Raw genomic sequence first — 13,847 nt, forward strand, 5'->3', positions numbered from 1 at the left:
AAACAGCAGAGAAAAACAAAACAAAACAAAAAACAACAACAACAAAAAAAGATAAATCCTTTAAAACTAAATGTCTCTGAAATTCCAATCAGTAAGTCTTAGTTTACTGGAGTTCTTAGATGACAAGCTGAGAATGACACCTTTTAGAATACAAAGATTAGAAAGCTCAATTTTTAGCTATATTTTTCTTCTAATGGGCTGACTTAGATAAGTAGAAAGCTGTCTCCCATAATCTTTGCTCAATAGATCATGTCATGACTATGCTATTCTCTAGAGCATAAGGATAATGAGGAAAAAAATAAAAATGATTTTAATAAAAAAAAAAAATGCCACAAGTATTTCATTATTATACATGCTTTCTCCTGAAATTCTTATCCTAGCAGTACACTGTACAGATTTTCCTTACCTGTAAAATTAATCCTAGGTTCAGTAGAGCTTGGCTTGCCACAGCCTATCCAGGAACATGCTCAAGTGACCTAAAATAAAATTTGCTTTTGGTTAAATTGAGTCTCACCATGTACTGTAAATTTGAAGGTAATATATAAATCTTTCATGTTACAGGTTCTTTTATCCTCTTGAAAACTGCACATTCAAATATTTACTATGAACACCCATATACATACATACATATATTTATAAAACACTGAAACCTTCAGGCTTGATAAAAAGCCTTGTAGTTGGTTTCAGGTCTCTACTCATAACAGCATTCTATGAAAGCATAATTCAATACATTTTGCAATGTGCTTGCACATGTACAATATAATTGGCAGATAATGTCTCTAACATTGACTACTCAGCAACCACAGCAGGACAGAAAAACACTGTAAGGGGAAAAGTATTCCTAGCCATGTTTGTGCTTATTCACTAAATAAGATTTATTGAGTGTTTCCGTCAAATGACAATCAATAAACAGAATGCAAAAGGTTCTTTCTCCTTATCAGCTATTGATTTTTTTTTTATTCCATTTTAAGAAATATACATCTCTTCTTGCCTCAGAGATTACGGTTTATATTATTATTTAAATCCCAAATCTTCACTGAGACCTAACGCTGCTGAATGTTCCTTCCAGCAATCTGTGGAAGATAATTTAAAATTTGTCTTAAATATTTTACTCAGCAAAAAGGTCCAAAATATTTTGGTTTTACAAGTATTTTTTTTTCCCACTGTTTGTTATTCACATGAAGTTTATTTGCTACATGGGATTTGTCTTGGGAGATGAGAAAGTTTAACAAGAGATTATGGGGTGTGTTCTTTCTCAATTCCCACAGTTGGTTGTTAAAGACACTATATTATAAAATAATAATAATTAAAAAAAGTAATAAATAAATTATCTATTTTTTTAAATTATTAAACTTCAAAATAATTCTAGCTGACAATTTACTAAAGCCTAAATAAATACTTCTTAATTCTTATTCATTAAAAAGTCACAGAACATTAAAAAAAAAAAAGAAAAGAAAAGAAAAAAGCAATTACAATTGTTTTTCGTGTTCATATCATTGTTTTGTCATTGGAAGAAAAGAAAAAAATTACTTGAAGGCAATCTAAAGCTCAATCATTTTACACCTCTAAAAGAAAGGTCTTTTTGTAGGTCCTGAGGATGCTGTACAAATATGTACTGAAAAGCAATCAGTAGCTTGTATAGCTCCTGTTTAGCAAGTTCAAAAAGATCCTGCTTAACTAACAGAAGAAAAAAAAAAAAAAGCAAAACCGTTACCAAAAAAAAAAACAACAAACAAACAAACAAAAAAAAAACCACTAAATCAAATAATTGTGTTTACCTACCATCCACAGGCTGCTTGTAAGGGATTCACAAACGATAACTAAAAAATTAAATAAATTTTGAGTAAATTAAATCTCTTCTCCAAAGTGTACAGCTATACTGAGAAGGGGGTAAAAAAGTACAAATTAGAATAAATACAAGACCAAGTAAAACCTTGAAAGAATAGGAGGCTTTATTTACTGGGGTTAATTGACAGAAGGCTGCCAAACTCTTTCACCTGCATCAGCAGATGGAAATGAAGGCTAAAAATCTACAGGTGTGTACAGAGCAATATCACGTAATGAGCCTCTGCTGGTCAGTGAGATGGGAGGACTCTTGCCTAGAATAATGGGCAGGCAGCAATACTACCTCAGTCAGTGACAAGTACAATTGAAGATCTCCCGCATTGTTTTCCCCAAGCTCAGTGACATGCTACTCAAGTGGCCTTGCGAAGAAAGCAAGAGAATTGGACTCAGATCCACTAGGTGGCAGGAAATTTTGCTTCAGAAACATAATTTTAGCAAACGTAGTTATGTTGTAGTTACACTAGCATGGTGAATAATCACGACCAGCTGATGAAGGAATAAAATTGTGGCAAATGTTGGTATAGATATTTGGGAAAACTGGAATGCTTTAGAGCAATAGGTAACATCCATAAGACATGTTGCTTTCCAGTTATCCACAAAACTAATGTTCATCTGAGTTCATGGGATAAAGTACCCTGTTGTAAGTGAATGCAAAGAATTTGCTAAATGCTGACCAACAGCAGCAAAGTGCTAGCTATCCTACTGTGAACGCTATTAATACATTTCTGCTCAAAACTCGCTATTATTGAATGCTCTAAAATTTATTTCTGGTGTGGAATAGTCTGAGATTTTTAGCAAAAGGGCTCGCAAAGTAGAGGTCATCTGATCAAAGATTTTTAATATGACCTTCCCAAGTTCTTAAATATACCACCCAGGTATTCACAAGAATTGCCGCACCACTTGTATAAAAATCCTTTCTGGCATTGCAGATGAGACAGTCTTCCTGAGCCATTTGACATAACAGTTAGATGCCATCTTGGGGCCCAGAGGCTCCGTCCCTTGAAACAGCACTGGCTGCTGACAGACAGATCCTTCCCTTCTCCACACTGCTATTTCCTCCCATACGCCTTTCTCCTACCTACGAAACTTTTCTTAAAAATCTTTACTGTTTTTTCCACTCCCCTCTACCAATTGGAAGATACAGACACACCTACTATTTCTTGCTCTAGAGTTGCTAGCAACCACTCTCTTCAGTGCACAAGCACTCTGATGATAGGGAGCTGTTGGATATCACATAGTTTTTATTACTTCTACTTATCCAAAGAAATCAAGCACTACAAGAAACATAAATCTTTAATAAAAGCTCCAGACTTTCAATACTAAGACCCAGAATAAAGGTGACATACCAGAGTTTGAACACCGAGTTTAACAAACCTTTACAAAAGTGAAGAAACAGAGAGAGGATATATTTATAATTATTTTCATTATTTCAATTATGACATATCACTACCAAAAAAACAAACAAACAAAAAAAACTTTACTTTTGCAAATTATCAAGAACTGTGAAGTAAACAATAACCTGAAATAAATCTAAAATAACAGAAAAGATCTTTGAGAAGGATGACAGGAAAACCTTCTCGGTATATGTTACGTTTTTTCTCTCCAAACTTCAATTTCAGAGTTGGCTGAGATATAGACTGATATTTATATTGGACGAAGAAAGTGGATTTTAACAATCTTCCTAAAAATGAAGGAACCAAGAAGTCTTGATTTATCTGCAATGAGCATCCCATACAGAGATAAGATCTGAAAGTGGACAAGAGAAGTCTTGCATACTGAGAGAGAAAAGAAACTGATCAGTGTCATGGAGAGCATATAACAGACCCCACCACCACTATGATTTTTCTCATATTTTTCTTCTTTTATAGGATTTGATGCCAGTGACTGTCCAGTAGAAATTCAAGTTCAAAGAAACTCTGAATACGTAACTAATATTGGTAACTCCTTGATCATATACTGTCCAGTCCATTACTGCAAGGAAAGACCCTCCATCCAGTGGTGCAAGATAGAGGCGCATAAATGTGTACCGCTGGATAACAGCAAAGCAGAATGGAATTCCACTGTGTTTATTCTGAAGTTTTTCGCCATTCACCAGAATGATAGCGGGATGTATCGCTGTCAAGCAGCAACAGGCAACTTCTTCAGCGAGAGCAACGAAATAAAGGTTATTGTTGAAGGTGAGGCCCCTGCGTTACTAAAGAGCCCTTTTAAACAAATGGATCCCATGTACAGGAAAGTTCACTCATGCTGCACAATGGCTTCTCCGAACAAGTTTGTCTGGTGTCGTAGGAATAGCACAAGATCAGTTGTGCTGGTACTTACCACATTCTTCATGCTTCTATCCTGCTTCTCTGTGCTGGGGAAAGAACAAAATAAAGAAATAAAAGGAGGATCTGGAAGAGAAAAGCAAAGCTGCTGACACCTAATGGCCATTAGTGAACTACTTGATTATTTAAAAATATTAGTTGGAGCAAAGAAAGACTGGTTATGTTTTATAAGGACTAGACAGTATACAAATGGTCATGTATTCATAGTTGGCAATGCCACACAACAGCAAAGAGGACATAGAAAGTCAAGCCTCTTGCTTAGAATAATCTTGCAACAGAGTAATAAAGTATAGTTTTGTACCCAAGAAGTTCAAGAGCAGGAAAGATCACAATACCTTTAAATGCTCTTAAGGATTTAAGTGCAAGCCAGACATTCCTATGAATTTAAACAGTTGGGATGCCAAGTCTAGATTATGGCGAGCCACGTATGCCCTCCTCAACATTGCTTTGCAGCTATAAAGTGGTGTGTGCAGCTATGGTGTCCTATTGACCCCAGGTAGCTGAGTTATGAAATTGTTCTGTTTCTAGTTCCTCTCCTGGTAAGTTAATGGACTTTAATACCTTGTTTATTGACACAGGAAATGCTGTAGCAAAGGGAGCAATGTCAAAATTTATGGTTGTAATGTGATAGCAGACACAGTATTTCCCCAAATAACATGATACAGGCTTTCCTTGGATGTGAGAAGAGCAGAAGACATCCTTGAGTGACTACAGAATGCTATATTCACAAATACCATTCCATGAATAAGTGATGTAATCAAGCATTTGCAAAATATTTCTTCTCTTGTTCTATTTATTTGAATGCCAGAGGTCTGAAACACAGAACTGCTCTGTCAGCTGTGGGAGACCAGCACTTCATTCTTCTTCTCCCAAAATACTGCGCCCTTTGCTGGATTTTGTTCCCTCTTCCACCATCAAGCTAAAGGAGAGGTTTGTCGAGACTTCAGTGTGTGGTGCAGAGTACACAACTGCAGAGCAAAATATCAAGTTGCTGATTCATTTCCCTGTCTTTTTTTTTATTTTTTTTTTCAGAAAAGTCTGAGAACATTATCACAACTTCATCAGAAAGTAAGTTCTGATTCTTATTTCCTTTTTAAGAGGAGGGAAAAAATTTGTGTTGCTATAAATTTCCTAAGTAGGTTGTTTTACATAGGACAAATCAAAACTCATTGCTGAAGAACCATTGCTTTCTTCCTGCTTGAACAAAATACAGTCTCTCAAGTGTCACAGTTTTCAAGCCCACAACTGTCCAGCAGATAGCAGTGACAAAGACAATTAAATTACCTCCTGCTGTGGTAATCTATACTTCCAACATGCTCTTTAATACCCCAGTGACACATATGGCTTACACTTACAGAACATTAGGAATCACAGTACACCACCACTTTAACATACCCTGAAGTATGTTTTTTTACTCACAGTTGGTTATTGTTACCAGTACAACTACTGTGAACAGCAACTCAAGCCCATATAGGGTTCATTTGCTCTGTCTGTTCTGTGATGCTCTTTCTGCATTTCCTGCATCAGAAGGCAGCAAACCTCAAAACTGTGCATCAAGAATCCTTATTTGTAAGAAAGTTCAGTAACATAAATTAGGCATATGACTATCAATACCTTTCTCACACAGTTTTCATTCCCATGAGTAGGATACAAGGACAGTTCCTACATTCTAATGCATTTCCCCTGATAAAGTGATTTATTTGCTGAATGATGCCATGGGTGTATACTATAACAGCATTAATTTCCAGGCTTGATCATCACATATTTTCATCACAGCTGATACAAACTTGTCAAAAAGCTTCTTATTTTTGTTCTTGCTGTTGTTTACAGTGCAAAGACTATAGAAAAGAAGACAGACCATAACATTAAAATATATTGGAAGTTTAGAGCAGTGCTTTAATTCTGATCCTTTGTTTCTGCCAGCCTTGTGCCATGCATCATTTTTCAATGACACTTTCCATGCACTTTTCCTTCCAGTACCTTCATGCTTGGTAATATACCAACGAAGATGGTTATCCTGTGAACTGATTGCTGTTCCAAACTACAGAATGCTTTAGTTATATTAAGAAGTCAGTTGCATCAGAAAGAAGCAATGCTGAAAAAAAAAAAAAAAAAAGTTAAATATTATTCTATTATTTTATGCTAATACATGTTAATGCAATTTTAGATACCACTAGTATATCAGAAGAGTCCCAAGAACCTGGAAAAAACAAGATATTGCACATTATTTATTCTTCAGTATCCGTGGGTCTATGTTGTCCATTCATCTTCATATGCATGTTTTCATGTCTCAGAAGGCACCATGGTGAGGAATTTTACCATATAATTTTTTTTAGTGTGTATTTTATCACATTTTTTTTCACAGTTTAAAGTTCCATTCAAAGCTCTACTGTAATCCCCTAGTAATTACCCCATTTAATTTCTGAGATGTCTTTGTCAAGTGCACCAGTTAGGGTACTGAATTTTTTTAAAAATAATTTGTCCTAAGTATTGTTCCCTTCCAGAGAGACCAGGACTGGAAATAAAGTGAGAACAAATCAAATACTCAGACTTCATAATAATTGGAATTCTTTTTACTATTTTTTGAACACCAACTTAGAAATAAATAGGACTGTTAGCCATATAAATGCAATCAAGTTCTACCCAGTTACTTTTCTATATTTCTACTTTTCTTTCTGAAGTATGAACTTGTTACAGTATTAATCTCTCCTGTTTTATGGGAACTCTTACACAGCTTCCATGCTCTAAATCAAGAGTAGATTTTGGAGTTCCCCATGTCTTAAATTAAGTAATTATTTGCCTATTATAATCCGATGGATTATTTTATTTTAGGAAAATGAAATTATTTCCTCTTCCAAAAAATTTAGCATGTTTTCTTATAAGGTGGCTTGGTGATTTTTCCATGATTTTTCACTGAATAGAGAGAAAACTAGCTGGAAGTACACTGGAAATTTCACTATTCCTCTTCAGAGAAGCTCTGAGGAGCACAGAAATGCATTCTAAAAACATATTGTTTTATTTTGATTTGTTTTTATCAGAACAGCAATTCCTAAATCCAGTTTGGAAATAGATTTTTATTCTTTGAGGTGCACTCAATAAGGGAAGGACTGCTTTACTAGTTAATACTCTTTCCATGAGCAGAAAGGCATCATCTCAATGCTTATTTATTGAAACATCCTTTTTTTTTTCTTCTTCTTCTTAGCAAAGCAAAAGAGAACTCCATTGACACCGCAGAGACTAGAGAGCCTGGTATGTTTAAATTTTGCCATTACTGAAACCTGAAACTGCATAATCATATACTGAGAACAAATTTTTGTGTACTATAAAATGTGGAGTAGGATGAGGGACAGATTTAGTGACCCTCTTGGTGCCTGTACAGAATGACTTCCCTGGTGTGAGATATCCCCTTGGTTGAGCTGAAGAAAGGAATTGAGAGTTGTATCCACAAAAGTACTTTAAGCATCTAAACTCCTGTTAAAATGTATTAATTTGTAGGCCCGTTCCAGTAAGAATTTAGGTACATCTGTTGATGTACCTCTGTTGACCTGGTTTTGACTGTCTGCATAAGACAAATGATGCACAGAGTAAGGAAAATGATTGAAAAGAATTTCCTGTGTTGCTAACATCAACTCACTCAGCTCTTGTAATCAGTTCTAGAGAAATTAAATGGGCAGAAGGCAGAACATGAAAGATGCCACAGGAGCTGACAGCTATCAGTCACAAGGGAAGTATTGGCAGGGATTGAAGGCCACCAAACAGATTGCAGAGCTCCCAAAGGGAGAGGTGGGAGAAAGGAAATTAAAAGCAGTAGATTCTAAGTGGTTAGAAAAATGGATGTCAAAGAGGATTTCTTTAGAGAGAGATGAATTTATGGAGGAATTTGCAGATTTTGGGAGAAGAAGAAAGATTTATTTGGAGAGTAACAAGACAAAGAGGATAAGAGGCAAGAGATCAGGAAATGGGAGAATGGGTGTAATCAGGATAAGATAGTTTGGGATTTGGAGGTGAAAGTAAATAAGATTTAATAGGACTGGAAGGAAAAGCCTGAATGAGTGGTACAGAAGTGCTCTCACAAGGATAAGCCAGTTTTTCCTTAAGTTGAAATCAGGCAAGGAAAGACATGACTGAATTTGGGAAGGGAAATGGAGAAAGGCTAGAGATACATGTGGTTTATAACTTATTTCAAAGATCAGCAGAAAATCCAATGATCAGATGAGTCCAATGCACCTGAGTTCAAAAGCAGTTTTAAAGGGACACAAAAAAAGAGAGTAAAATTTATATGCCCCCTGTTTAGCAGGAGCACAAGCAATAACCAGATACACACAGAGCTATACCCTGTTCTGCTTTTCACAGGTCAGAAGTCCAGCAGCTGTTCCATCCCACACTGCTGGGACAACTCAAGCTTCAGATGAAAGCTCTTTGCTTTACTGCTCTATGGCTAGCCCACAGCAGCTCTTGTATGCCAACACAATTTATGACAATGATGTTCCTCGCTGGAATGTTAAGAGGACAGCACCTAATGCACCTAATGATCCTTCCATCCCAGCTTCACCTGAAAGCCCAGATGTCCTCATATATGCTACACTAAATCATTCTGCTTCTGCAGAAAAATGCCAGAGAAGGGAACTGCCTGTAGAAAATGAATTTACAGAATATGCCTCCATTAATGTAAATAAATAAATATAACAAGGACTTCTCCAGACTACCATTTTGCATGCTGTCTCAGATCTAGCTTCCTTCCAGGATGCTGTTCCTTTATCTCCCAGGAAAACTTCCTTTTTGTTTAGAAGAACCTGTTACATACCGGAATTCAAAATACAGTCCATGCTGTGTGAATGGGTGGGTATTTCCATTGTGAATTTGTCTCTTAAAGGGGCGAATAAAAAGAAACAGTCAGCTTTTTCATTCTTCCTTTGTTCAGGACTCTGCTTCTAGTTTGACCTTGATTTGGTTGTGGTTTGAATATAGACAAAGGAGAAGAGGAGGTTTTTCCTAGGATATAAACATGTAAAATGAATCCATGAGGAGGACAATACTGAGACAGATTAATTCCTCCCAGGTAAATGCTAAGCATGTGTGTGGGACATTTTTTTTTTCCTGAGTTTCTAAGATAATCATCCTAAGACTTCTGTTTTTCATTCCAGTTTGGCTCCTTGAAAAATTCTCTGAACACCATGAATGTCTAATCTTCATATTAACCAAAATCTTGTTAACACTCATTTGCTTGTTTCTCATGGGGAACAGGAGGAGGAAAAGGTTGTTTTCCTTTTACAAAGAAGTCAGAAGATGTGTGACAAAATGTCAAAATACAGTGTTCTCTTTTTTTTGCTATTGGTGCGATGATTGGTTAGTTAAGTTAATGCATATTGCTTTTGTCCATGATGATTCAAAGGAAATAAATGATGAGCAGCAACCGACCACAGCCAAAATCAAAAACTTCTGTTCACTAGTAGCTGTGTGCAACTGTGTCACACTTAGCTTGCTACCCAGCACTGGCAGAAGAATATCATTATATTTCATGCTCAGGTTCACGGGAAAGAAGATAAATGCCAAAGCACCATTTGAAGTTTGAGAAGAATGCTCACACCCTTCTTTTGCAGCACTGTGCAGCTAGAGCTTGGATACCACACATCTGCTCCTGCAAAATAATGCTCTGAAAAATTACTCTTAGCAATGTTTGCACCAAGAGGTTTACAGAAGCAAATGGGCAGTCTTCAAACTGGTTAAAAATTTAGACCACAGTTGAAAAGGAAGGATATACCAGTCCTCAGGGTGCACATAACACACCAGATAATTTATGCTAAACTTAGTAGGAAAAAGTCAGGCTCCTCTGTCTTCATAATTTACCTTGGTACAGTTCCAGCTAACACCAAAGCTGTTATCAGATACATATTAACCCTGGTATATGGATAATTTAGATGGTTTATTATGCTTATGGCTCACTTGTACTTCATCCCCCTTCATCTCCTCCAAACCCAATCATCCATCTGTGTGGAGAAAAATCAATGGATTTCTGCACTGGTAATTAGTTCAGGCCACAAGGTATGTTGACCTTTTTTTTTTTTTTTTTTTTTTTTAATATGTAACTTATCAATCCAATAAATCACTGATAAACCTCATTAAAAAAAAAAAAAGTGTGGAAAAATATCTCCTAGAAAAATTCATTAGCTTACATATGAAATAGACAGTTAATTGCATTTATTGCTCAGCTGATAGAGGCAACAATATTTTTTTTAGATTTCAGAATACAAAGAAACTGTCTCTCTGAAAGAGCTTCTACCTCAGTGGTCTTAAACTGAAAAACAAGGACAGTCATTCAGTGAAGAGAAAGCCTCAGCAAAAGGCATCAAACTTCTCTAATTTCTTTCTATGACCTGGACACTGGCCTTGCAGGCAGAAAGGGAAAAGGCCATCCTTTCAGGAACAAGTACAAGTGAAACCATATGTTTCTCACGGATGTTTTGCAGTATAAATACTCCGCTCATACCATAGTACACAGAGAGAAGAGTCCAAAGTCCCTCTGAGAGGTGAAGGGGTGCTGGGTTACAGGCAGGTTATCTGTGTGACTTCCCAGCCAGCTCTGAGGTGCATTCACCGACGCACACACAGCTTTCCCTCTGTCATCCCAGCCAGCCAAAAGCATCAGCAGCTCTGCTCAGAGCAGCCCTAGGATGATGCCCTGGTGACCAAGAGCTACAATGAGACTGAGTGCATGCATGAGAAGTACTGCACAACCCCCAGCTGCAATGCTAGTGAGATCTGAATGTGACACGTTTTACCTTTAGAGCAAGGCATGGCTTAAGAAGAGGTCCCCAGAGAGTCAGGTTTGATTTGGGAGATGAGATTTTTGTAGATAAACAGGAAGCACCTTACCACCTTACCATAAAATGTGCTAGCGTAGAAAAGCAAAGCACAGGAGTCTGTGGTAGGTTCTTTTTTTTTTTTAAGCAAATACATCGAGAGTCTGTCTTTTGAAGGAGGGAAGCAAGAGGTGTTGACTGAAACCATCTAACATTTCAGTCACGAATTTCTGTGTACACTTTCAGTCAAGAATTTTCATGTTCATCTTAATAATCTAGTGTACCTCTCAGAAACACAATGGTTACATTTGAGACATGACACCTAACAACAGTTGTGCTAAGGGTCAGTGGATGGCCTTTGAATTTTCTGGAGTAGCATCCTACTGACAGGGCAGGACGCCAGTGGAAGCAGTGCCGTCTCACAACTTGTTGCATGTGCTCAGTGTGTGACTGAAAGAAACCAATACCAGAGTTAAATCATCCACATGACCACTATAACCCGTTGAAGAAAGCAAACAGGCATGGGATGCATTCTGTGGGGGACGTACAGCACCTGTGCAGCCTCACGAAGATGTAGCCCAAGGGCATCCAGCCTACACCACATAATTTTCTACTTCTTGACTTCCCTTTTCTATTTTTGCACCAAATACACGGTGCAGGTATAGTCACACAGGAAGCCCAAAGAACACAAAGCTGTGCTGCTCTGTTACACCCACACACAAACATGGAAGGAAAATAGCGAAGTCTGCGGAGCTGAAGGACTGTAAGTGCATGTTACTGCTCTTCATCATGATCCAGTGCCCTTTTCCTGCAGGGGAGGAACATGCAGCTGCACTGCCTGGTTACTCTCTCCCGAGCAAGGCTGCACAGTACATAAGTCTCTTACAAGCATACATGGAACAAATGGGTTCTTAGACTGTAAAACACACCAACCCTTCTAGTTTCATTTTCTCCAGTTATTCCCTCAAAGACTCTTGCTTCTAAGAAAAACAAAACAAAACATATATATATATATAACAGTGTCAGGTTTATTCATTTCCCTACTCTTGGGCCCCAAAGATCTATGGATCTATGAGATGGGACTGCTTCTGGCAAACAACAAACTTTGCCATACTGATAGATCAAGCGACAGTTTGCCAAGCCTTGCTTCTCCAATTACCTGTTTTGAAATATTTCTCCCCCACACCTCCACAATATTCTGCCCCCCATTTTGTATAATAAGGTGCACAAGCAGTGAGGAGTGTGCAGAAGGAAGTGGTACAGCTAAAACTACTTGAAAGATGAAGTTTGCATCTCTGCATAAAAGGCATAATCTTGCATCTGGGATCTTCCCAAAATCCACCGCTAACATTCCCTGGGTCTCCCTATAATCTGTGTCTTAAGGGGAAACAGGGCACACAAACACAGGGCTGAGCCCTGGCACCAGGCCACACCACCAGGCTGGGTGCACAACCAGGCTGAGGGGAGAGGCAAACATCCATTTCCATGCCTGGCCTGTTCCCCAGCCTGCTCCCTGCAGTGGGTTCCCCATTCCGCGGCCTCCACAGATCTGTTTCCCTACTCTGTTTCAGATCAACAAACACCAGCCCAGGCAAATGGGAACCACAGACAGTGGCCAGGGATGAGAGACAGGAGCAGATCTCGGTGGAAAACAGAGCAGGAAAAGCATACCTGAAGGGGTGCACAGAAAAGGATCGCTAAGGAGAACCACCAGCACCTAGTGGACAGCAGAGTTTTCTGCTGAGCTTGAGATGTAAACAACTGCATGTCCCTCAGTAGAGGCAAGGACTTGTGAGGTTAAGAACCCTCATTTTTGAGTGAGTTTTAAGTGGTGACTAGTATTTTTCAAAAACAAAACAAAACAAAACAAACAAAACAAACAAACAAACAAAACCCTACACCGGAGGCAGGCCTGCTCATGTGATCAGTTCCTGATCACCTAATGAAAAGGAAATGCCTAGGAATCAAGTAAGCCCAAAGGTTGGATGGTTTCCATCCACACAGGCCAGTGGTACGTCATCTGTGTGAATCAACTGCACTCATACCCTTTCAGTTTCACACAAGTGATCTTACTATGCCCTTGAAGTTCCAAACCACTGTAATTTACTACCTACCCCGAAACCCAACTTCAAAGTCCTATTCTGCTTTCTCCCTTCCTAATGTGCACACACATCTGCAGGGATCCACAAATAGAATACTGCTGCCATAGTTACTGTAACATAGAAAAAGAAATGGAAAATCAATACTGGAAACATCATTAAGAGACTGACCTTTTAACTGTTATGAATCTTGGCCTGTGAGACAGAGGACTTCATGTTGTAATGAACCTGTATAGTTAATTATACACGTTTTGTGTCGTTAATTTTAGTCTTTGTGTTGAGAGGAGACTTGCTTGGTCAACTGTCCAAGTTCGGAGTATACATGTAGAATATGCTTGGCATGAGATGTCAGCCAGCTGAGAACCTGAGACTGATCATTTTGCATCAACTCAAGAGTAGCACTTTGCTGCCTCAAGCTAGTGCTGTGGCAGCTAGGTTTTCATCAAGTGACCTTTATTCACAGCTCTCTTTTAAGATGAGATTTCCTAGATGAGCTAATTCATATGCATTACTTACTACATGTCTCTGTGCGTAGTGTTTCTGGGACTCCACTCAACACCAGTGCTGTGCCATTTTCTGCAGCTCAGACACCACCACCGCTGAGACAAAAGCCTTCCCTCTGATAGTGAATCACATGCTCAGCTTTCACTCTGCACGTTTGGAAGGGGGAAAAGTAGTCAGAGGCAGGCATGTTCAACAAATACATTACAAAAAGGAACTTCATAATACTGTGGTTAGAAACTGACAGTAACTAACAAATAAACTCTCCCGTATAT

At 38.2% G+C, this 13,847-nt stretch overlaps 1 protein-coding gene across 5 annotated transcripts in view; it reads right to left on the reverse strand.

Moving 5' to 3' along the window:
• Positions 1-2,970: 2,970 nt before the first annotated feature.
• The window catches only part of CD200 (CD200 molecule), a 49,322-nt gene continuing 38,445 nt past the window's right edge, over positions 2,971-13,847 (reverse strand). For 3 of the 5 annotated variants that reach the window (XR_014619194.1, XR_014619195.1, XR_014619196.1), the window contains 2 exons: positions 13,588-13,721; positions 2,971-6,267 (listed from right to left, as the gene is read on the reverse strand). Coding sequence is in view for 1 of the 5 variants with exons in the window: in XM_084303066.1 (XP_084159192.1) it covers positions 6,230-6,267 (38 nt within the window). In the remaining 4 variants the exon portion in view is untranslated. The remainder of the gene's footprint in view (positions 6,268-13,587; positions 13,722-13,847) is intronic. The other 2 variants (XR_014619193.1, XM_084303066.1) reach the window with 2 other exon arrangements.

Source organism: Netta rufina (genome assembly GCF_964035555.1).
Source record: "Netta rufina genome assembly, chromosome: 1".
NCBI classification, from domain to species: domain Eukaryota; kingdom Metazoa; phylum Chordata; class Aves; order Anseriformes; family Anatidae; genus Netta; species Netta rufina.